The sequence below is a fragment of the Saccopteryx bilineata genome, chromosome 1 (assembly GCF_036850765.1).
Source record: "Saccopteryx bilineata isolate mSacBil1 chromosome 1, mSacBil1_pri_phased_curated, whole genome shotgun sequence".
Lineage (NCBI taxonomy): Eukaryota > Metazoa > Chordata > Mammalia > Chiroptera > Emballonuridae > Saccopteryx > Saccopteryx bilineata.
This window is the reverse complement of record NC_089490.1, coordinates 10,639,636-10,664,243: the sequence shown is the minus strand read 5'-3', so window position 1 is coordinate 10,664,243 and position 24,608 is coordinate 10,639,636. Positions and strand designations below refer to the sequence as shown.

The window sequence follows — 24,608 nt, the reverse complement described above, 5'->3', positions numbered from 1 at the left end:
TAGAGCACTGTCCCAAAGTACAGAGGTTGCGGGTTCGATCCCTGGTCAGGGCACATACAGGAGCGGATTGATGTCCTTGTGTCTCTCTCCCTTCCTTTCTCTCTTTCTAAAACAATACAATAAACATTTAAAAAAGAAAGTAACGGGAAAAATGAATGCTAATAAATATTTGTGAAAAAAAGAAAGAACCTGAGCTGGGTCAGTGGATAAAGCGTCGACCTGGAGGGCTGCGGTCGTCACTGGTCTGAAACCCTGGGCTCGCCTGGGGAAGGCACAGATGTGAAGCAACTACTGTGAGTTGATACTTCCCACTCCCCCTTCTCTCCTCTCTTTCAAGTCAATAAATAAAATTGTTAAAGAAAGAAAATAAATAAGCCCTGGCTGGTTGGCTCAATGGTAGAGCATTGGCCTGGCGTGCAGGAGGCCCGGGTTTGATTCCCGGCCAGGGTACACAGGAGACGTGCCCATCTGCTTCTCCACCCCTCCCCCTCTCCTTCCTCTCTGTCTCTCTCTTCCCCTCCCGCAGCCAAGGCTCCATTGGAGCAAAGTTGGCCCGGGCGCTGAGGACGGCTCCATGGCCTCTGCCTCAGGCACTAGAATGGCTCTGGATGCAACAGAGCGACGCCCCAGATGGGCAGAGTATCGCCCCCTAGTGGGCGTGCTAGGTGGATCCCGGTCGGGTGCATGCGGGAGTCTGTCTGACTGCCTCCCTGTTTCCAACTTCAGAAAAATACAAAAAAAAAAAAAAAATGAAAATAGAACTTACGGGATCTAAAATAATCTTGGAAAAAAATAGTTCCAATTGCTAGATAAGTAAGGTTATTGGCTGGGTATTTTATTAAGAAATATAAAATGTGGCCTGACCCGTGGTGGCGCAGTGGATAAGCATTGACCTGGAATGCTGAGGTTGCTGGTTTGAAACCCTGGGCTTGCCTGGTCAAGGCACATATGGGAGTTGATGCTTCCTGCTCCTCCCCACCTTCTCTCTCTCTCTCTCTCTCTCTCTTCTCTGAAATGAATAAATAAAATTTAAAAGATTAAAAAATTAAAAAAAAAAGAAATATAAAATGTGCTCTGGCCGGTTAGCTCAGAGGCTAGAGCATCGCCCAGGCATATGGATGTCCCAGGTTCGATTCCTGGTCAGGGCACACAGGAGAAGTGACTATCTGCTTCTCTTCTCCTCCCTCTCCCTTCTCCCTCTTCTCCTCCCTCAGCCAGTGGTTCCAGTGTGGGCCCCAGTTGTGCGTTGAGGATAACTCCATTGGTCCCAGTGTCAGCCTCAGGTGCTAAAACTAGCTCTGTTGAGCATTGGCTCCAGACAGGTTGCCAGGTGGATCTCTGGGAATCTCTGTTGGTCTCTCTCAGTGCATGCAGGAATCTGGGTCACTATCTCCCCTCCTCTTCTTAAAACAAGAAATATAAAATGTCATTGCCTGCGTTTCCTTGCACAGAGCACTTTGAAAATAGTCACTCTGTCAGCTCAGGAAGATCAGGCTGAGAGCACTGCAGAACTAGCAGAGAGAATGCAGTACCATCCAGGAGGAGTGACGGTTAGGGATGCAAATGGAAGTCTGTGATAGGGGCGCTGCCTCAAGAAAAAAGTAATTGCAAGTGATGGAACAATTTTTTTTTTTTAAATAAAGAGCAAGTAATTTTTTTTAAAATTTTATTTATTTATTCATTTTTAAAGAGGAGAGAGAGAGGGAGAGAGGAGAGAGAGACAGAGAGAGAGAAGGGGGGAGGAGCTGGAAGCATCAACTCCCATATGTGCCTTGACCAGGCAAGCCCAGGGTTTCGAACCGGCGACCTCAGCATTTCCAGGTCGACGCTTTATCCACTGCGCCACCACAGGTCAGGCGTGATGGAACAATTTTTAAAAAAATATATTTTATTGGGTTTTTTAGAGAGGAGAGAGAAAGAAAGAAATGAAAGTGCAGGGGTGGAGGAGTTGGAAGCATAAACTCTTGGGTCTGTGGCTGGACCAGGCAAGCCCTGGATGCTTTATCCACTGTGCCACCACAGCTCAGGCTGTTGGAACAATTTTTTTGTTTTTGTTTTGTTTTTTTTGTTTTTTCATTTTTCTTAAGCTTGGAAACAGGGAGAGACAGTCAGACAGACTCCCGCATGCGCCCGACCGGGATCCAACCGGCACGCCCATCAGGGGCGATGCTCTGCCCTCCAGGGGGCGATGCTCTGCCCATCCTGGGCGTCGCCATGTTGCGACCAGAGCCACTCTAGCGCCTGAGGCAGAGGCCACAGAGCCATCCCCAGCGCCCGGGCCATCTTTGCTCCAATGGAGCCTTGGCTGCGGGAGGGGAAGAGAGAGACAGAGAGGAAAGCGCGGCGGAGGGGTGGAGAAGCAAATGGGCGCTTCTCCTGTGTTCCCTGGCCGGGAATCGAACCCGGGTCCTCCGCACGCTAGGCCGACGCTCTACCGCTGAGCCAACCGGCCAGGGCTTGTTGGAACAATTTTTAAAAACTGAGGAGCTTTGGCCCTGTCTCAGCTGGCTCAGTAGTAGAGCGTAAACCTGGCGTGTGGAAGTCCTGGGTTCGATTCCCGGCCGGGGCAAGCTCTATCAGCTTCTCCACCCCTCCCCCTCTCCTTCCTCTCTGTCTCTATCTTCCCCTCCCACAGCCAAGGCTCCACTGCAGCAAAGTTGGCCAGAACACTGAGGATGTCTCAAGGTCTCCACCACAGGCACTAGAGTGGCTCAGGTTGGAACGGAGCAACTCTCCAAATGGGCAGAGTATTGCCCCTGGTGGTCATTCAGGGTGGATCCCAGTCAGGCGCATGCTGGAGTCTCTCTGCCTGCCTCCCTGCTTCTCACTTCAGAAAAAAAATTAAAAAAATTAAGTAGCTTCCCTGATGATCCCAATGCCACCTAACTCCCTATACCAGCCCTCAGAAGGTAGGCAGTTGTGGTAACAAGGCTGGATTCACTGTTTTTGTTTATTTTTAATTTAATGTTTATTTTAGAGACAGGAACATCATCAATTGGTTCCTGTCTGTGCCTTGACTGGAATGAAACCTCTGCACTTGCACTTCAAGATGATGCTCTAAATCAGGCAGAGTCAGGCAGGGTTTGTGGTGTGTGTGTGTGTGTGTGTGTGTGTGTGTGTGTGTGACAGAGAGACAGACAGGAAGGGAGAGGAGAAGCATCAATTCTTTGTTGCGGCACCTTAGTTGTTCAGTGATTGCTTTCTCATATATGCCTTGACAGGATGGGGGTTAGGGGGCTACAGCAGACCAAGTGAGCCGTTGCTCAAGGCAGCGACCTTGGGATCAAGCTGTTGAGCCTTGCTCAAACTACATGAGCCCACGCTCAGCCAGTGCCCCCGAGTTTCAAACCTGGGTCCTCTGCGTCCCATTCCAATGCTCTATCCACTGCGCCACCGCCTGGTCAGGCCGTGGGGCTTTTTAAAAAGACTGTATTGATTTTACATAGAGAGGAGTTGGAGGAGATTGAGAAGTATTAACTCTTAGTTGCTTCAGTTTAGTTGTTCACTGTTGCTTGTCCTATGCGCCTTGACGGGGGACCTTAACATTCCTGGTCCATGCTCCATCCATCGCACCATCACAGGCCAGGCTCATGGCCTTTTTAACCTCAGGTATTGCCTTATTACTAACCTACATAGCTATGTTAGTCCTGGTGTTTTAACACGGTTTTGTCATCAAAAATGCAGAAACGATACCAAACAACACAAAAAGTTCCTTGACAAATGTGAGAGAAGTTGGATTCTTGGTTAAAAGAAATGGGGTCATTTCAGGTGCAGAGCCAATATTGGCGACTTTTAAGGTGGCGATCATTAGGTATAAGGACCGGTAACTATCATCCCTCACACTAATCGATCACCCTCAATAAGGCCCCTCGGGTCACCCCTTCAAGGTATCCGGTGCAGTTCAGTGGGAACCGCAACTGCAACCGTGGGTCCCCCTCCTAGCACCGCTCATTAAAGGGAGTCCCGAAGACGAGAATCACTCCCGAGGGTCTACGACCTCTTGACCCCTCCCAAGGGCCCGACGAGAGGGACGAGGGAGCGAGGTGGCGGCAGGGAGAAGCCACGAGGCCCCCACCGGTCGCCCATCCCAGTCTCAGCCTGGTGCGTTCCCGGGGGACTGAGGGGACCGTCCCTTCTCCGCTAGGCCTCCCGATTCCTCTGGCTCAGTTGTACGAATTACATTAGCCAGTGCGAGAAAATTTAAGGTTTTTTGTTTCTTTCCTCCTTTAATCACGTTTTGAAAAGAAACAATCACATATCGCCCAAGGCCGCCAGGAACCTCTGCCGCCACCCTAGGTCCCCCGCTGTGGCAGACCCCCAGGCCCCGGGCCGTGAACAGGCGCCGCCCCTGCCGGGCCCCCAGCTCCCGCCCTGCTCGGCAGCACGCCCGCCAGGCCCCCAGGCCCCCGGGTGCGGTCTGGCCTCGTCCCCGCCAGGCCCCAGGTCTCGGCACCAGGACCCCAGGCCCCTTGGGGCCCGGCCTCGGACAGACCCCGCCCCCGCCAAGCCCCGCCCCCCACAGGCCCGCCACTCCCGCCGTCTCGGCCCCGCCCCTCTCCGCCGGGGTCTTGTTTGGCTCAGGCTGCCTCCCGGTTCGTGCTCAGCCCAGAAATTTCTGGAGTTTTCTAGGCTCGAAGGTGGGGACTGACCGAGAACACGCCTCAACAAACTGCCCCACGCAAGACACCCTAGCCCCGAGACCCGCCCTAAAACATCAAGCCTGGTAACGGCTCTACCTTTATTTATTTTTATTTATTTATTTATTTTTATATTTTTCTGAAGTTGGAAACGGGGAGGCAGTCAGACTCCCACCTGCGCCCGACTGGGATCCACCCAGCATGCCCACCAGGGAGCGGTGCTCTGTTTCAACCAGAGCCACTCTAGCGCCTGAGGCAGAGGCCACAGAACCATCCCCAGCGCCCGGGCCATCTTTGCTCCAGTGGAGCCTCCGCTGCGGGAGGGGAAGAGAGAGACAGAGAGGAAGGAGAGGGGGAGGGGTGGAGAAGCAGGTGGGCACGTCTCCTGTGTGCCCTAGCCGGGAATCGAACCCGGGACTCCTGCGCGCCAGGCCGACGCTCTACCACTGAGCCAACCGGCCAGGGCCACGGCTCTACCTTTAATATCCAGAAGGCTCGTGAACTCCGTGCCACCTGCCATTCCGCACTCCCTTTCTTTCCCCTCTTTCCAACCCAACAGTCCGTTTTGGGGGGAGGGGGCGGGGCTTGGGGGAAGCTGGAAGGATGGGAGCTGGTGGCCGTGGTGGTGGTCCCACACCCCCGGCGGAGGCGGCTGCAGGAGGGGGAGACCTGGCTGGTCACACAGCCCCATGGTGCCGCTGGGGGGCACATCTCTGATCATCACTTTTCACTCCTTTCGTTTGGGGCCGTTTTTAGAGAATGACACCATTGGGAGGATTCCAGCTGGGAAGTATGAGGGCTGTAGGTTGATCACTGGTTCTATAATTACCTGTGTGATTAAACCACATCGCTGACCCGTTGCGCTCCTCTTTGAAAGTGAAAAGGTTCGGCTGAATGTCCTCTACCTAGAAATCCTAAAGTGGTTTCTACCCTAAACCAAAGGTAATGCCATAGTGCTAGTAGTACCCTAGCTTTGAAAGCCCCTCAGTACCAATGATGGAGAGGTCAGACGGGAGAGTACCGACCCCAACACAGGGGAGAAGGCAGCAAGTATGCAGCACTGTCACCGCCACTAAACCAAGGCCTTATAATCCCACCGATCCTGTGGCTGCCAACCTATGACAGTAGTTAATTCTACTTTAGAGATACAGTCTTGTATAGTTTAGTTAACTTACAAGTATTCCATTATTGATTATTATATCAATATTTTCTTAGATTTTATTTATTCATTTTAGAGTTGGGGAGAGAGAGAAAGGGTGCTTCCCATGCGTGCCTTGACAGGGCAAGCTTAGGGTTTCCAAATGGCCACCTCAGCATTCCAGGTGGACACTTCATCCACTGGGCCACCACAGGTCAAGCACAAGTGCCCCGTTATTAAGGAAACAGCTTCAATGGGAACTATATTCTGGATGCAAACTCACTTCTTCCCTTACCCAGGTTCCTCCCACCCCCATGCTGCCTGAAATCCAGAGGTCCCAAGTCATTGAAGCTCTTGCCACTTGGTGCTTAAAAATGCTTGGCTCTACGCAGGCTTGCCCGCTTGAGTGTGGGATCATCGACATGATGATCCTGTGGTCGCTGGCTTGGGCCCAAGGTCACTGCCTTGAGCAAGGTGTCACTGGCTGAGCTGGAAACCCCACATCAAAGCAAATATAAGAAGCAATCAGCCCTGGCCGGTTGGCTCAGCGGTAGAGCTTCGGCCTGGCGTGCGGGGGACCCGGGTTCGATTCCCAGCCAGGGCACATAGGAGAAGCGCCCATTTGCTTCTCCACCCCCACCCCGTCCTTCCTCTCTGTCTCTCTCTTCCCCTCCCGCAGCCAAAGGCTCCATTGGAGCAAAGATGGCCCGGGCGCTGGGGATGGCTCCTTGGCCTCTGCCCCAGGCGCTAGAGTGGCTCTGGTTGCAGCAGAGTGACGCCCAGGAGGGGCAGAACATCACCCCCTGGTGGGCAGAGCTTCGCCCCTGGTGGGTGTGCCGGGTGGAACCTGGTCGGGCGCATGTGGGAGTCTGTCCGACTGTCTCTCCCCCTTTCCAGCTTCAGAAAAATACAAAAAAAAAAAAAAAAAGAAGCAATCAATGAACAACCAAGGTGACACAACTATAAGTTGATGCTTCTCATCTCTCTTGCTTTCTCTCTCTTTAAAAAAAAAATAGCTAGCCTGTAGCTGGGGCCAAGTTGTCCAGTGGATAGAGTGTTGTCCTGGCATGTAGATGTCCTGGTTTTGATTACCCGTCAGAGCACACAGAAGAGCCTATCTGCTTCTTCACCACTGCCCCTCTCGCTTCTCTCTCTCTCTCTTTTCCACTCCTACAGCCATGGCTCCATTGGAGTGAGTTGGCCCTGGGCACTGAGGATGGCTCCATGGCCTCCACCCTCAGGCGCTAAGAAGAGCTCAGTTGCTGAGCAACAGAGCAACACCCTAGATGGGCAGAGAGCATCTCCCCCTAGTGGGCTTGCCATGTGGAACCGGGTTAGCGTGCCTGCAGGAGTGTCTCTGCCTCCCCTACTCTTACTGAGTAAAAATAGAAAAAGAAAAAGGGGCTATGCACTAAGCCTGACATGCTCAGGGGGCCCTATGACAGGCCTGACAAGTTTACTGACCAAAATAACTACACAGGATGGTGTGATCAGAAATTCCCAACTGGGCAGGTCATAGTGGGTAGTCATGTCTCAGCCGATAGCTTTCTTAGCAAATGCCAGTCTCCACCTTAAGTGAGCTCTGTCCACTGTTCTTATACATCTAAGCTGACATACCTTTGAAATGTCAGTGATTTTCTTTTCCTAGCCCTGGAAGTCGCACCCCCCCCCCCCCCGCATCAGAGCATAAGGTTACTAGAGCATGAGACCAGAGAATCCCTCATTGTGATCTTGATTTCCCATACCATCTCTATGCGCTGTAATGTTAGTAACTATCCAGTACCCACCAATGTAAAACTATCTGTTTCTCCATTTTGCTTTAAGGGGTAACATTGGTTAATAAAATGATATAGGTTTCAGGCCCTGGCCGGTTTGCTCAGTGGTAGAGCATCGGCCTGGTGTGCAGGAGTCCTGGGTTCGATTCCTGGCCAGGGCACACAGGAAAAGCACCTATCTGCTTCCCCACCCCTCCCCCTCTCCTTCCTCTCTGTCTCTTTCTTCCCCTCCCACAGCCAAAGCTCCATTGGAGCAAAGTTGGCCCGGTAGCTGAGGATGGCTCCATGGCCTCTGCCTCAGGCACTAGAACGGCTCTGGTTGCAACAGAGCAACGCCCCGGATGGGCAGAGCATTGCCCCCTGGTTGGCGTGCCGGGTGGATCCCGGTCGGGCGCATGCGGGAGTCTGTCTGACTGCCTCCCAGTTTCCAACTTCAGAAAAATACAAAAAAAAAAAAAAAGATATAGGTTTTAGGTATACTATTCTATAATACATTATATGTATATGGTATTGTGTGTTCACCATTCCAAGTTCCATTTTGCTTCTCCCTCACCCCATGCTTTGTCCTGTCTCCTTACTTTACTACCAGTGGATTTCATGCATCTTTCTTAGGTCTTCTCCTTTGATTCCTTTTTTCTTTTACAAATGAGAGGACGGGGACAGAGACACACTCCCGCATGTACCCCGACAGAGATCCACCCAGCTAGCCCGTGTGGGGCCGATGCTCTGCCCATCTAGGGCCAGGCTCACAACTGAGCTATTTTTAGCAGCTGAGGTGGAGGATCCACAGAGCCATCCTTAGCGCCTGGGGCCGATGTGCTGGGAGCAATCGAGCCATGGCTGCAGGCGAGGAAGAGAGAGAAGAGAGTAAGGGGCAGGCGTGGAGAAGCAGATGGCCACTTCTCCTGTGTGCCCTGACCAGGAATCAAACCTGGGACTCCTTTGATTCTAATGTATCAAATATGCTACAAAACTGCTATTCTCCAGAGCATTTGCAATCTTACACTCCAACATATGTCATCAGTTTGGCTCATATAAACTCATAAAGACTTTCTGGGCCCTGGTCAGTTGGCTCAGTGGTAGAGCGTTGGCCTAGCATATGGAAGTGCTGGTTTTGATTTCCGATTAGGGCCAGAGGCGGATTGAATGGTGGCTTCACTGGGCATGCACCCTGGGCCCTGACTTCTGAAGGGCCCCACAAAACCCCAACTTTATACTTTTTTCTAGTGACACCAAGTTTGGTTTCATATATGCAATTTTAACATTAACAGTACTGTAGTGGAATAACCCATTGCATGGCCTTGGATGGGAACACAGCCAACAAGAAAAGAATTTTTTGCCAAGAGAATTGTTTTGTGACTTGAAGGTGGGTCACTGAAACAGGTCTATGTGACTGAAGGCAGTTTCTGGGCTTTTTCTCAGTAAAACATTCTCATAAGATTTCTGTACCTTACAAGGTTATCCCTTCGGATAAGGAGAAAAATGTTGTGGGAACCATAGAAGCAATAGCAATTAATGCTTTCTGATACTATGTTGTTACTAAGCTATCTTGCAGGTGCACTCCATGTATCTTTAAGTAAAAGTTACACTTAATGTCATGCCAATTTCTCAGTAAACAAGCTTTTTGAAGTCTTGTGAATAAAATAGGACACAACCTAAACTCGGGGCCATTTGCCTGAACGAACGGTGGTCCTTTGCTAGTCCTTGATGATTTATTCTGATCTCTCTCTCTCTCTGCGCCCCCAACTCACAACAACACAGTACATAATATTTTTTTTTATTTAAAAATATGGTTAACATCTATTTTTATTTTCCCTGTATTTTTTTTTTTTTTTTTTTACGGAGAGAGAGCGTCAGAGAGAGGGATAGGTAGGGACAGAAACAGAGAGAGATGAGAAGCATCAATCATCAGTTTTTTGTTGCAACACCTTAGTTCATTGATTGCTTTCTCATATGTGCTTTGACCGCAGGCCTTCAGCAGACCGAGTAACCCCTTGCTCGAGCCAGTGACCCTGGCTCCAAGCTGGTGAGCTTTTGCTCAAACCAGATGATCCTGCGCTCAAGCTGGAGACCTCAGGGTCTCGAACCTGGGTCCTCCGCATCCCAGTCCGACGCTCTATCCACTGTGCCACCGCCTGGTCAGGCTTCCCTCTCTTTTTTGAAAGGGCGGCCCAATATTATCTTCTGCACCCGGGGCCTCACCCAATCTTAATCTGCCTCTGGTCAGGGCACATAGGAGAAGTGACCATCTGCTTCTTCATCGCTGCCCCACCCTCTTCTCTCTCTCTTTTCTCTTCCCAGAGCCATGGCTTGATTGGTTCTGAGCGCACTGTCCATTGGCACTGAGGATGGCTCCATGGAGCCCCGGCATCAGGCTCTGAAACAGCTCAGTTGCGAGCATGGTCCCAGATGGACAAAGCATCAGCCCCAGATGGGGATGGCCGGGTGGATCCCGGTCGGGGCACATGTGGGAGTCTGTCTCTCTATCTCCCCTCCTCTCTCTTGGAAAAATAAATTTTTTTAAATTGGAAAAACTGAAAACTTTCTGCTGATGTGGATGTTTATTATATCACAAACTAAATCCCCAAATTAATGAAGTCCTAGTTCTGCAACATCCCTTGGGGTTCTTATAGTCACCTTACACACTTATTAAACCTGTGACTAAGTTTCTGCCTTGGGTACTCAGTGTGAAAGGAAAGACTAAATCAGGGAGATCCTGTTCTTGTCAGGAAATGGAAAACAAACATAGGTGCTTAGGTTTCCAGACCAATCTACAGAGATTTAACTCGAACAGTAGTTAAGTTGTAGTGTGTAGTTGACTGTCTGATTCATGAAGACCAGCATTCCTGGGGGATCTTTCTCTGCTACCCCAGAAGTATGGGAGTCAGATCTGAGCCCCTATCACCATGTTTACTGGCCAGACAGTGGACACAGCAATGTCCTATGCTTCCAGCCAACAAAGAAGCAGTCCAAACTGCACAGGTGGAGCCTGACCTGTGGCCGCGCAGTGGATCAAGCGTCCTGGAACGCTGAGGCCACCAGTTCAGACGCCTGGGCTTGCCTGGTCCAGGCACATGTGGGGGCTGATTCCTCCTGCTCCTTCCCCCTTCTCTTCTCTTCTCTCTCTCTCTCTCCTCTCTAAAATGTATAAAGTCTTTAAAAAATTTTTTTAAATGCCCATGTGTAGTGCAAGAAGGAGAGAAGAATCCAATGCCATGGGTAGCTGCTGGTGGTCAGGAAGCGTGGAGGAGGGGATGGAGGTTAAAGGAGTCTGTAAGTGTTCATTCACTGGGCGGCTAAGATGGAAGTTTGGGGAACTCCCAGCCAGATAGTATTAAGAAATAGAAAATTTCTAAAGTTTAACTGGTTTGATTAGATTAAGGAGGTGATTCATTAGGGAGCTACAGCAGGATATAAAAAAAAAATGCTATACCTGCCCTGGCCTGCAAGTATGTGCTGATAACGCCCAGGCTGGGATTTTGATCCCGGGCAGGGCACACACAAGAATCACACAATGAATGTATAAATAAGTGGAACAACAGGTCCATGTTTCTTTCTCTCCCTTCCTCTCTTTCTAAAATCAATTGTTGTCTGACCTGTGGTGCTACAGTGGATAGAGCACCGACCTGGAATACTGAGGTCCCTGGTTTGAAACCCATAACTTGCCTGGTCAAGGCACATACCAGAAGCAACTACTATGTGTTGCTCCCTTCTCCCATCTTCTCTCTCTCTCTCTTAAATCAATAAATAAAATAAAATAAAAAATGAGAGGAAGGGATAGGGAGGGAAGGTGTGTGTGTGCGGGGGGGGGAGGGGAGAGAGAGAGAGAGAGAGAGAGAGAGAGACCAATCTGATATTTTTCCACTTATTTATGCATCATTGGTTGATTCTTGATTGTGCCCTGACCGGATGGAACCTGCAACCTTGGTGTACCAGGACAGTGCTCTAAGCGGCTGAGCTACCTGGCAGTGGGAAACCTATATATTATTAACCAATGTAATCCCCCTAAATTGAGCTTAAAAACAAAAGGTGGATAAAGCACCAAGTCTTGCCTGACCAGGCAGTGGAGCAGTGGATAGAGCGTCGGACTGGGATGCAGAGGACACAGGTTCGAGACCCCGAGGTCGCCAGCTTTAGCGTGTGTTCATCTGGTTTGAGCAAAAAGCCCACCAGCTTGAATCCAAGGTCGCTGGCTCCAGCAAGGGGTTACTTGGTCTGCTGAAGACCCGCGCTCAAGGCACATATGAGAGAGCAATCAATGAACAACTAGAGTGTTGCACGCGCAATGAAAAACTAATGATTGATGCTTCTCATCTCTCTCCATTTCTGTCTGTCTGTCCCTGTCTATCCCTCTCTCTGACTCACTCTCTGTCTCTGTAAAATGAAAAAAATAAAATAAAATAAATAAATAAAGCACCAAGTCTTTTTCCTGCAGTGTTAACCCCTTATTTTTGCTTTAATGTCCCTCATATTTTTACTTCAAGCTCCTGAGAAGGGGTCTTGCCTGCCCAAAAGGATGAAGGAAAAAGGTAAAAATTAAGTTACCAAGTGTGGTTGTATTTAAAACAGTCTGCAGGTAATGCGCAGTGAGTTGCAATGTAGACTAAAATAAGCAAGTGGGTGAATTATGTGTAATGCAAATGAGCTGAAGTTTCAGATCAGCTGGAACTACAACTTGGTTCTCACCAACCCTTCCAACCTTACAGTGATTCTGGGGTTGTTTGCTTAAAACGGGCCACCTGCCAAGCAGCAGTGCCATGAGGCTGTTAGAAAAGAACAATGTCTGGGCCCCTCCCTGGCTGACTCACCATTCCATCACATTTATTTTAAAGCAGTGGTGAGGGGACCTGACCCGCGGTGGCACAGTGGGTCAAGGGTGGACCTGGAACACTGAGGCTTGCCGGTCGAGGCAGATCGGGGAGGCAGCTACTATTCCTGCTTCCCGCTTCTTCCCGCCGCCCCTCTCAAAGAAGTAGTTGCGAGTCCCGGGCGGTCCGATAGCTCAGCTAGTTGGAGCATCCGCCCAAATCGCAGAAGTTGCCAGTTGATTAGGGCACATACAGGGACAGTTCCACGTTCCTGTGTGTCTCTCTCTCGAGCTAAAATCAATAAGTTTAAAAAATAAAAAAATAATAATAATAAATGGCGGGGATCCCAGGGGTTGCAGGAACAGGGCAGAAGGCCACATTCGGGACCCCGAGGTTAACCCTTTCCCTACTCCACCCGGAGGCATCGCGAAGGCAAAAAGGCCAAAAGGCTTTAGGGCAAGGTTCACGGAAAACTGTTCTCATCCCCACGCAGGAGCCACTCCGAGGCAAAGAGAGCGACTGGGCGCGGGCAGTGCCGCCGCGGTTCCGCTCTTCTCTCCTCGCCCCGCCCCTAGGCTCCGTCCCTTCGTCCCCTCCCTGACCCCCCACCCAGCTCCTTCCTTCTTCCAGTTTAAGGACCGCCTGTCTACCTGATTGCTTTTCTTACTCAAAATTCAGATCCCTCCGCATCCCCATTCCTAGATAGTCCATGTGGGTTAAACAGGATGTCAAGAACCATAGTGCATGATCTCTTCACTGCTCCCCGTTTTAAAAAGAAGCCGGGAAACGCCACCAACAGCCAAAGGGATCCTCGGGCAGCCCGGGCGGCGGGGACCCTCGGCGAACCGCCCCAACGGGCCGTGTCCGTCAGCGCCCAGGTCCAATCAGAGTCTCTTCGGCCCACACGCCCCACCCTCTTCAAGAAATTTTCTACGTTAAATCAAATTAGTAGTTTCAGCCCCAGGACCCCTCACCGCCCCAGATCTATGTTAGAGCCAAGAGCTGCCCCTTCTGGGTCGATTTCCACTAGGTAGCTGGGGCCCGCGTCGCGGGGGAACTGAAACGGGGGGCGGGGCGTAGAGTCTAAACCCCGCCTTCCCGGCGGCCCTCCGCCCCTTCCGACTCCAGCCCCTCCCCGGGAGCCAAGAAAAGTCTGGAGAGTTCTGGGAGGGGCGGTACCAAGTGCGCTGATTGGTCTGAGAAAGCCCGGGGGGCAGGACGCACAGCGAACCCCCGAGAACATTCCCGACCCGCCGCCTAGCCGAGTACGGTTATTGGGCGAGCGGGGAAGAGGCGGGACTCGGTGAAGAATATTAAATACGAACTGCCTCCGGTACCCACAACGATCCCGCCGACTAGACTCACTCTAGCTCACTTCTGTCTATTGTTCGTGGACGCAACCTCCGCGGACCCGAGCCGCCGAGGAAGAACTTCTGCGGCCCCGGCGTTCCGTCTCCCGCTTCGGAAAGGACCGAGGTTCTCATCGCGGACCCGGACCGCGGTTTTCAGAAGAGACCCGAACCTCTCAGCGCCCAGCGCGAGAACAAGGCAGCGGCATGGCTAAAACCACGGCCATCGGCATCGACCTGGGCACCACCTACTCGTGCGTCGGGGTGTTCCAGCACGGCAAGGTGGAGATCATCGCCAACGACCAGGGCAACCGCACCACCCCCAGCTACGTGGCCTTCACCGACACGGAGCGGCTGATCGGGGACGCGGCCAAGAACCAGGTGGCGCTGAACCCGCAGAACACCGTGTTCGACGCCAAGCGGCTGATCGGCCGCAAGTTCGGCGACGCGGTGGTACAGTCGGACATGAAGCACTGGCCTTTCCAGGTGATCAGCGACGCGGACAAGCCCAAGGTGCAGGTGAGCTACAAGGGGGAGACCAAGGCGTTCTACCCCGAGGAGATCTCGTCCATGGTGTTGACCAAGATGAAGGAGATCGCCGAGGCGTACCTGGGCTACCCGGTGACCAACGCGGTGATCACCGTGCCGGCCTACTTCAACGACTCGCAGCGCCAGGCCACCAAGGACGCGGGGGTGATCGCGGGGCTGAACGTGCTGAGGATCATCAACGAGCCCACGGCGGCCGCCATCGCCTACGGGCTGGACAGGACGGGCAAGGGGGAGCGCAACGTGCTCATCTTCGACCTGGGCGGGGGCACGTTCGACGTGTCCATCCTGACGATCGACGACGGCATCTTCGAGGTGAAGGCCACGGCCGGCGACACGCACCTGGGAGGGGAGGACTTTGACAACCGGCTGGTGAGCCACTTCGTGGAGGAGTTCAAGAGGAAGCACAAGAAGGACATCAGCCAGAACAAGCGAGCCGTGCGGCGGCTGCGCACGGCCTGCGAGAGGGCCAAGAGGACCCTGTCGTCCAGCACGCAGGCCAGCCTGGAGATCGACTCCCTGTTCGAGGGCATCGACTTCTACACGTCCATCACGCGGGCGCGCTTCGAGGAGCTGTGCTCCGACCTGTTCCGGGGCACCCTGGAGCCCGTGGAGAAGGCCCTGCGCGACGCCAAGCTGGACAAGGCGCAGATCCACGACCTGGTGCTGGTGGGCGGCTCCACGCGCATCCCCAAGGTGCAGAAGCTGCTGCAGGACTTCTTCAGCGGGCGCGAACTCAACAAGAGCATCAACCCGGACGAGGCGGTGGCGTACGGGGCGGCGGTGCAGGCGGCCATCCTGATGGGGGACAAGTCCGAGAACGTGCAGGACCTGCTGCTGCTGGACGTGGCTCCCCTGTCGCTGGGTCTGGAGACGGCCGGGGGCGTGATGACGGCCCTGATCAAGCGCAACTCCACCATCCCCACGAAGCAGACGCAGATCTTCACCACCTACTCGGACAACCAGCCCGGGGTGCTGATCCAGGTGTACGAGGGCGAGAGGGCCATGACCAAGGACAACAACCTGCTGGGGCGCTTCGAGCTGAGTGGCATCCCGCCGGCGCCCAGGGGCGTGCCCCAGATCGAGGTGACCTTTGACATCGACGCCAACGGCATCCTGAACGTCACGGCCTTGGACAAGAGCACGGGCAAGGCCAACAAGATCACCATCACCAACGACAAGGGCCGCCTGAGCAAGGAGGAGATCGAGCGCATGGTGCGGGAGGCGGAGCGCTACAAAGCGGAGGACGAGGTGCAGCGCGAACGGGTGGCGGCCAAGAACGCGCTGGAGTCGTACGCCTTCAACATGAAGAGTGCCGTGGAGGACGAGGGGCTGCGGGGCAAGATCAGCGAGGCGGACAAGAAGCGGGTGCTGGACAAGTGCCAGGAGGTGATTTCCTGGCTGGACGCCAACACGCTGGCGGAGAAGGAGGAGTTTGAGCACAAGAGGAAGGAGCTGGAGCAGGTGTGTAACCCCGTCATCAGCGGTCTGTACCAGGGTGCGGGCGGCCCCGGGGCGGGTGGCTTCGGGGCGCAGGCCCCTAAGGGAGGCTCCGGCCCCACCATTGAGGAGGTGGATTAGGAAGTCCTTCCTTATTTTTTCGTATTTGTTTTTGAGACGGAAAGCACCCAAAGACCTTTGTATTTTTTTTTTTACTTTCAGCTCTCTGCTGTTTTTAAGTTTAAAGTTTGTAGCCTACTTAGGTTGTTTGTGTTTATTTTTCTTGTTGCATAACAATTATGTTCCGTAATTTAGAGTATTGTCTCGTTATTTTTCTTAAATCAGATACAGTGCAACTTTTTTTTAACACACCAAAAGTTATGGCATTTTTTTTACTTTTCATAATTTGTGTATTATGAGTGAAAAATAAAGTAAAGTGTTAATAATGTGTGTCTGTTTCTATTCGGGAGGGCTAGTGGACTCTTCTGAGACGTCTGAATTCCTTCTGTGGATTGAAAGGGACAGTACTTCCCAAGGCAGGTGCAGTTGTTAGCAGCCTTGACTACGGCTGTTTTTGTTGGGAGGATTTCTAGGTGATAAAATACATCCGTGTTAGCAAACAAAATTCTAGGTAACGGACCACTTTGATTGGGTGGGGCCTGTGGTAGTTTTCACTTGTCTGGGTAGGGACAGGCAGCAGACCGGGTTTGGGCAGGAGAGGCTGCTGTGGTTTAAAGGCCACGTTGAGGGGTTTCTGTGTGCTTCTTCCCGGACAGTTAAGTGTGCACAGCGCTTCAGCACCCACTTCTGGCCCGTTAGCCATCCGTTCTTCTGTTGAGGTTACAGATAGGAGCTGAGAAAACAGAAACGGGCTGCAGATTCGTACTCTGGCTCTGTAAATCCCACTTGGCAATCAAGTGCAATTATTTATCCTCTTGGTTTTGGTTGCTTTATTTTGTCCAAATGGCCTTATTTCCAAAATTTTAAGATCATTTTGAATAGAACTGTGCTATATACGATGACACTTTCAGGCATGGTGACCCTAGCTGCTGCTGTTATTCAAGTGAGAGTCTGGAGTGAGATGCCCCAAGTTTGGAGGCATGGTAAGAAAGGGGCGGGATGCGCACGGGACCAGTTTTCTTTGAACCACTCCAGTAATCCCCAGTAATCCTCATCCTAACATCCCATACACATCAGATATTCCAAAGCTGTTTTCTATAGGTGAGCGTGTGGAGGTGGGGACCTCAACTATACTGTTCACAAATGTTAGGGCATGTTTCACAATGAATAGGAAGCTATAGATTATCCCCTAGTGTTTGTGAGCCGTGGACACCCAGGGCACAATTAGCATAAGTGGTGGTTTGGGAGTCAGTCTGTTTCCAAACTGCTTGAGCACGGTGGGCTTTGGGTTGTTCATGCCTTGTTCTAAGTAGTGCTTTTACCCCAGTGTTTATTGGTACCCTCTTTGTCCTTTTTATAGATAGTCTCAAAAGAATAGCAGTTTAAAGTAATAGCAAATTTAGGTCCTGGCCGGTTGGCTCAGTGGTAGAGCGTCGGCCTGGCGTGCAGAAGTCCTGGGTTCGATTCCCGGCTAGAGCACACAGGAGAAGCGCCCATGTGCTTCTCCACCCCTCCCCCTCTCCTTCCTCTCTGTCTCTCTCTTCCCCTCCCGCAGCCGAGGCTCCATTGGAGCAAGGATGGCCAGGCCCCAGGCCCTAGAGTGGCTCTGGTCGCAAAAGAGCAAAAGAGCGACGCCCCCTGGTGGTCAGAGCGTAGCCCCTTGGTGGGCGTGCCGGGTGGATCCGGTCAGGCACATGCGGGAGCCTGTCTGACTGTTTCTCCCCGTTTCCAGCATCAGAAAAATATAAATAAATAAATAAATAAATAAATAAATAAATAAACTGGGCTGAAACACAGTGGGCTCAGATAAAGTAATAGCAAATTTAATACAGAAAGGAGATAAAAACTGTTCAGTTTAGAGCTGGGGTGTAAGGGAAGTTGGCTTTCCTCCCACAAAGCCCTTCACCTGGGGTTCTTCCTGGCTCACAGTTAATGTCCGGAACATTTCCTCTGGCCTGAGGGAATTCCAGTCTGTCCCTGCCAAAAACAGTCTGGAGATACTCCAAAATCTAAGAAATTTAAATCCGATGTTATATCTTTCAATACATTACCCTCTGTGGAATCAAGCAGTTTAGGAATGACAACAGACAGGAAGCCCTCCTCAAAGGCTTGTAAAGGAAAAGGACTATGTAAGAGTTCTGTGGTTACTGGGCCATTTACTGGCCTGTGTTATTCTATTCACAAGACCATAATGAGATGAACCATAATGAGATCTATAATTATAGACTACACTGAATGCAGTATAGGGAATACATCCTTTTGTTTCAAGCCATTCGAATTATGATTCTTCAACCTAGTGGCATTATTAAAATTATTTGGGAAGGCTAGAAAAGTAATACAGATGCCAGGCTTCCCTTGTGCCAATTCAGAATCTCTGGGAGTGGCTGAGTTTCTGATATGTGCACCTAAAGTGGAGAAGACACTGCACCACAGGCTGCTCCGGATTGTATTTTTGGAGGGACAGGTGGGGAGGGAGCAGGTAGGTTTCTGTGCTTCCAGGAGCAGGTGCTGTTGGTACTGGACTCGTTGCTTTAAGTGGGAACCTGAAGGCTGGAAAGGCGTTAAAGGACTGACCCACTGGCAGCGGCAGCAGCAGCCTCAGCAGCAACAATGGTAAGAGCTTAGGGAGAGGATAGAAACAGCATCTCCGGCAGCAGTATAACAGCAGAAAAGAGAATTCCTGAGTCTGGGCCATTTGAGTTCATGACTCCCTTGTTAGAGAAGTGGTGAGTTAGGAAGCAACCTCAGGGCCTGACCTGTGGTGGCACAGTGGATAAAGCGTCGACCTGGAAATTCTGAGGTTGCCGGTTCGAAACCCTGGGCTTGCCTGGTCAAGGTACATATGGGAGTTGATGCTTCCAGCTCCACCCCCCTGCTCTCTCTCTCCCTCTCTCCTCTCTAAAAATGATTAAATAAAATAAAATATTAAAAAAAAAAGGAAGCAACCTCAGAATATGTCATTGCCTCTCTGTACACATAACACATCCAGAAACATGAAGCAAAATCACTTTGCAACAACAGCCACAGGTGGAAGCCACCGGAGAAATGTATCAAATAAGTGAGGTCTGTCCTGTGGTGGCGCAGTGGATAAAGCTTCGCTCTAGAATGCTGAGGTTGTCCTGTTATTTCCAAGTCCCGGGCTTGCCTGGTCAAGGCACAATGGGAGTTGATGCTTCCTGCTCCTCTTTTCCCCTCTTTTTTCTCTCTCTTCTCTCTAAAAGGATTATATATATATTTTAAATTAGCCTGTACAGGCAGTGGTGCAGTAAATAGAGCGTTGGACTGGGAGGTTGAGGACCCAGGTTCGAGACCCGGGGTCACCAGCTTGAGCGTGGGCTCATCTGGTTTGAGGAAAAAGCTTACCAGCTTGAACCCAAGGTCGCTGGCTTGAGCAAGTGGTTACTCGATCTGCTGAAGACCCGCAGTCAAGGCACATATGAGAAAGCAATCAATGAACAACTAAGGTGTCACAATGAAAAACTGATGATTGATGCTTCTCATCTCTCTCCATTCCTGTCTATCTGTCCCTATCTATCCCTCTCTCTGTCTTTGTAAAAAAAAAGAATAGAAAAAGAAAAAGTACTGCAGGATTCTTGGAAGATTTTTTTTTTTTTTTTTTTTTGAGAGGGAGGCAGGCCTTCTCTGGTTGGCTCAGTGGTAGAGCATTGGCCTGGCATATGGATGTCCAGGTTCAATTCCCAGTCAGGGCACACAGGAGAAGCACCCATCTGCTTCTTCACCCCTCTCCCTTTACCTTCTCTCTCTCTCTCTCTCTCTGTCTCTCCTCTTCTCCTGCAGCCATGGCTCAGTTGGAGTGATTTGGCCTCAGGCTCCATGGACTCTGCCTCAAGCACCAAGAAGAGCTCGGTTGCTGAGCAACAGAACAATACCCTCCATGGGCAGAGCATCGCCCCCTGATGGGCTTGCTGGGTGGATCCCTGTTGGGTGCATGTAAGAATCTGTCTCTCTGCTTCCCTGCTTCTTGCTGAATTAAAAAATAAAGGCCCTCGCCGGTTCGCCCAGTGGTAGAGCGTCAGCCTGGTGTGCGGGACTCCCGGGTTCGATTCCTAGCCAGGGCACACAGGAGAAACGCCCATCTGCTTCTTCACCCCTCCCCCCTCTCCTTCCTCTCTGTCTCTCTCTTCCCCTCCTGCAGCCAAGGCTCCATTGGAGCAAAGTTTGCTGGGGCACTGAGGATGGCTCTGGATGCAACAGAACCATGCCCCAGGATGGGCAGAGCATCGCCCCCTGGTGGGCTTGCCAGGCGGATCCTGTTCGGGCGCATGCGGGAGTCTGTCTGACTGCCTCCCGGTTTCCAGCTTTAGAAAAATTCAAAAATAAATAAATAAATGAATAAAATAAAGAAGAGAGGGAGACAGAGGCAAACAGGGAGAGAGATGAGAAGCATCAAATCTTTCTTTTTTAAGTGAGAGGAGGAGAGATACACTCCACGTGGCAAACACCACTCCCCCTCCCCACCCCGGGTCAGGGGGGATGCTAGAATCAATTGAGCTGTTTTTAGCAGTGGATACTGAGGTGACTCTGGGACCAGCCCATCCTCAGCTCCCGGGCCCTAGCTTGATTGAACCAATCCATCCAAGCCACTGGCTACAGGAGGGGAAGAGGGAGAGAAGGGGTGAGGAAAGAGGAGAGAAGCCGGTGGTCACCTCTCTTGTGTGCCCTGATGGGAACTAAACCTATGAAGTCCATACACTGGACTGATGCTCTATCCACTGAGCCAACCGGCCAGAGCTGAGCATCAACTCTTAGTTGCTTGTGGCACTTTCTTTGTTCATTGATTGTTTTTTCATAAGTGCCTTGACTGGGGGCCTCCACTTGAGCCAGTGACCCCTTGCTCAAGCCTGCGACCTTGGGTTTCAAGCCAGCAACCATTGAGCTCAAGGCATCGACTTGGGATCATGTCTACTGTTCTGTACACAAGCCAGAGACCTCATGCTCAAGCTGGCGACCTATGGTTTTGAACTTGAGTCCTCAGCATCCCAGGTTGACGCTCTACCCACTGTGCTACCACCTTGTCAGGTAAGAAGAGACTTTTTTTTTTTTTTTTTTTTTTACAGAGACAAAGAGTAAGAGAAAGGGATAGACAGACAGGAATGGAGAGATGAGAAGCATCAATCATTAGTTTTTGGTTTTTTTGTTTTGTTTTGTTTTTAGAGAGAGACAGAGAGAGAGAGAGAGAGAGAAGAGCAGAAAGCATCAACTCTCATATGTGCCTTGGCCAGGCAAGCCCAGGGTTTTGAACCGGCGACCTCAGCATTCCCAGGTCGACACTTTATCCACTGCGCCACCACCACAGGTCAGGCCAATCATTAGTTTTTTGTTGCGCGCTGCAACACCTTAGTTGTTCATTGATTGCTTTCTCATATTTGCCTTGACCATGGGCCTTCAGCAGACCAAGTAACCCCTTGCTTGAGTCAGTGACCTTGGGTCCAAGCTGGTGAGCTTTTTGTTCAAACCAGATGAGCCCGCACTCAAGCTGGTGACCTCAGGATCTCGAACCTGGGTCCTTCCGCATCCCAGTCTGATGCTTTATCCACTGCGCCACCATCTGGTCAGGCAAGAGATTTTTTTGTTGGAAGGTTGAAACCTTGGGAGCAGGTAGGACAGGTGTAAAGATAAATGCAAAAGAAAGTATAATGATGTTTCCTGTACTCACAATTGCATTCTTCCAAAATATTTTTTTAAAGATCTTATTTATTCATTTTAGGGAGGGAGGAGGGGGGAGTGGGAGGAGCAGTAAGCATCAACCCCATATGTGCCCTGACCAGGCAAGCCTGGGGTGTGGAAACGGTGACCTCAGTGTTCCAGGTCCATGTTTTATCCACTGCGCCACCCCAGGTCAGGCACATTCTTCCAAATTTTATGCTATGCTTACTATGTCTAAATTATGTGACTGAAAATGGAGACTGATTTTTATATGGTTCGGAACCCCCAAATAACCCTTAATATGTGGCTTTTTCTCAAAAGATGTAAAGAGCCTGACCTGTGATGGTGGATCAAGCATTGATTTGAAATGCTGAGGTCGCTGGTTCAAAACCCCAGGCTGTCCTGGGCAAGGCACATATGGGAAGCAACTATAAGTTGATGCTTCCCGTTCCTCCCCTTTGTCTCTCTCTCTCTAAAATTAATCAGTAAAATCTTAAAAACAAAAATGAAAAGATGCCAAGATATGTCACCAAAAAACACTTGCATTTATTTTTATTTTAAACTTTTAATTTTTTTCTTAAGTGAGAAGAGGAGTGATAGACTCTGCATGCGCTGCACCCGGGATGCACCCAGCAGCCTCTGTCTGGGGCTGAGGCTCTGCGCATGCGCTGCACCCGGGATGCACCCAGCAGCCTCTGTCTGGGGCTGAGGCTCTGCCCATGCGCTGCAGCCGGGTGCACCCAGCAACCTCTGTCTGGAGCTGAGGCTCTGCCCATCTGGAGCCACTCACAACCGGGATGCACCCAGCAGCCTCTGTCTGGAGCTGAGGCTCTGCCCATGCGCTGCAGCCGGGTGCACCCAGCAGCCTCTGTCTGGAGCTGAGGCTCTGCCCATCTGGAGCCACTCACAACCGGGTGCACCCAGCAACCTCTGTCTGGAGCTGAGGCTCTGCGCATGCGCTGCACCCGGGTGCACCCAGCAGCCTCTGTCTGGAGCTGAGGCTCTGCCCATCTGGAGCCACTCACAACCGGGATGCACCCGGCAACCTCTGTCTGGAGCTGAGGCTCTGCCCATCTGGAGCCACTCACAACCGGGTGCACCCAGCAACCTCTGTCTAGAGCTGAGGCTCTGCCCATCTGGAGCCACTCACAACCGGGATGCACCCAGCAACCTCTGTCTGGAGCTGAGGCTCTGCCCATGCGCTGCAGCCGGGATGCACCCAGCAACCTCTGTCTGGAGCTGAGGCTCTGCCCATCTGGAGCCACTCACAACCGGGATGCACCCAGCAACCTCTGTCTGGAGCTGAGGCTCTGCCCATGCGCTGCAGCCGGGATGCACCCAGCAACCTCTGTCTGGAGCTGAGGCTCTGCCCATCTGGAGCCACTCACAACCGGGATGCACCCAGCAACCTCTGTCTGGAGCTGAGGCTCTGCCCATCTGGAGCCACTCACAACCGGGATGCACCCAGCAACCTCTGTCTGGAGCTGAGGCTCTGCCCATCTGGAGCCACTCACAACCAAGCTATTTTTAGCACCTGAGGTGGAGGCTCTACAGAGCCATCCTCAGTGCCCTGGCCAACGTGCTTGAATCAATCGAGCCATGGCTATGGGAGAAGAAGAAAGAGAAGGGGGGGAGAAACAGATGGTGTCCTCTCCTGTGTGCCCTGACCAGAAATCAAACCCGGAACTTCCACACATTGCATCGACGCTCTACTGCTGAGCCAACCATCCAGAGCCTTAATTTTTTTTTTTTTAGATTTTTTATTATATTGATTCTAGAGAGAGAATAGAGAAAAGTGGGGTGGGGCATAGGAAGCATCAACTTGTAGTAATTGCTTCTTGTGTGTGCCTTGACTGGACTAGCCCAGTTTTTCGAACCATTAACCTCAGCAATCCAGTTGACACTATCCACTGCACCACCACAGGTCAGACTACTCGTGTTTATAAATGATGGGGTATAAAAAATAATAATAATAAATAAATAAATGATGGGGTATAGAAGGATCCAGGTTGGTGGGATTTGGGATAATGTACAAGTAGATGGATTAAGGGCCAAGAGCAAATGACTAGGGAAGATTTCTGAGAACTAATACTAGTGCAGGGAGAGTAGGGCCTGGTTGTTGCCACCCACTCCAATTGGTTTGCTTCCAGCCCGACCTTACATGCAGTGCTATTCAAAGTGTACTGAACACTTTCACTGTTTTTGGCCAACTCCCAGGCCATGCACTGCTGATAAAAGGACATGAAGCCTGACCGGGCAGTGGTGCAGTGGATAGAGCATCGGACTGGGATGCGGAGGACCCAGGTTCGAGACCCCAAGGTTGCCAGCATGAGCGAGGGCTCATCTGGTTTGAGCAAAAGCTCACCGGCTTGAGCCCAAGGTTGCTGGCTTGAGCAAGGGGTTACTCGGTCTGCTGAAGGCCCACGGTCAAGGCATATATGAGAAGGCAATCAATGAACAACTAAGGTGTTGCAATGCGCAATGAAAAACTAATGATTGCCTGACCTGTGGTGGCGCAGTGGATAAAGCGTCGACCTGGAAATTCTGAGGTTGCTGGTTCAAAATCCTGGGCTTGCCTGGTCAAGGCACATACGGGAGTTGATGCTTCCAGCTCCTCCCCACTTCTTTCTATCTCTCCTCTCTCTTTCTCTCTCTGTATCTCCCTCTCCTCTCTAAAAAACGAATAAATAAATAAATAAAAACAAAAAAACCCCAATAAAGTGCTTCTCACCTTGTTTTCTTTAAAAACAAACAAACAAAAAACTAATGATTGATGCTTCTCATCTCTCCGTTTCTGTCTGTCTGTCCCTGTCTATCCCTCTCTTTGTCTCTGTAAAAATAAATAAAATAAAACAAATAAATAAAAAGGACAATCCTTCTTAAAAAAAAAAAAAGGCCCTTGGCGGTGGTGCCGTGGATAGAACATCAGACTGGGATGCAGAGGACCCAGGTTCGAGATCCCAAGGTCACCAGCTTAAGTGCGGGTTCATCTGGTTTGAGCAAAAGCTCACCAGCTTGAACCCAAGGTTGCTGGGTCCAGCAAGGGGTTACTCGGTCTGCTGAAGGCCCGCAGTCAAGGCACATATGAGAAAGCAATCAATGAACAACTAAGGTGTTGCAATGCGCAA

At 51.1% G+C, this 24,608-nt stretch overlaps 1 protein-coding gene and 1 long non-coding RNA gene across 2 annotated transcripts; both read left to right on the top strand.

The window, feature by feature from the left end:
* Nucleotides 1–4,548: 4,548 nt before the first annotated feature.
* LOC136319765 (uncharacterized) lies at nucleotides 4,549–9,918 on the top strand. The gene is made up of 2 exons (XR_010728206.1): nucleotides 4,549–4,723; nucleotides 9,852–9,918. It is a non-coding gene; the product is annotated as an uncharacterized lncRNA (long non-coding RNA).
* Nucleotides 9,919–13,689: 3,771 nt separating this feature from the next.
* LOC136326862 (heat shock 70 kDa protein 1-like) lies at nucleotides 13,690–16,139 on the top strand. Its single transcript, XM_066263432.1, has one exon. It carries the CDS (start codon nucleotides 13,915–13,917, stop codon nucleotides 15,832–15,834), a length of 1,920 nt encoding a protein of 639 aa, XP_066119529.1. The 5' UTR covers nucleotides 13,690–13,914; the 3' UTR covers nucleotides 15,835–16,139.
* Nucleotides 16,140–24,608: the final 8,469 nt, after the last annotated feature.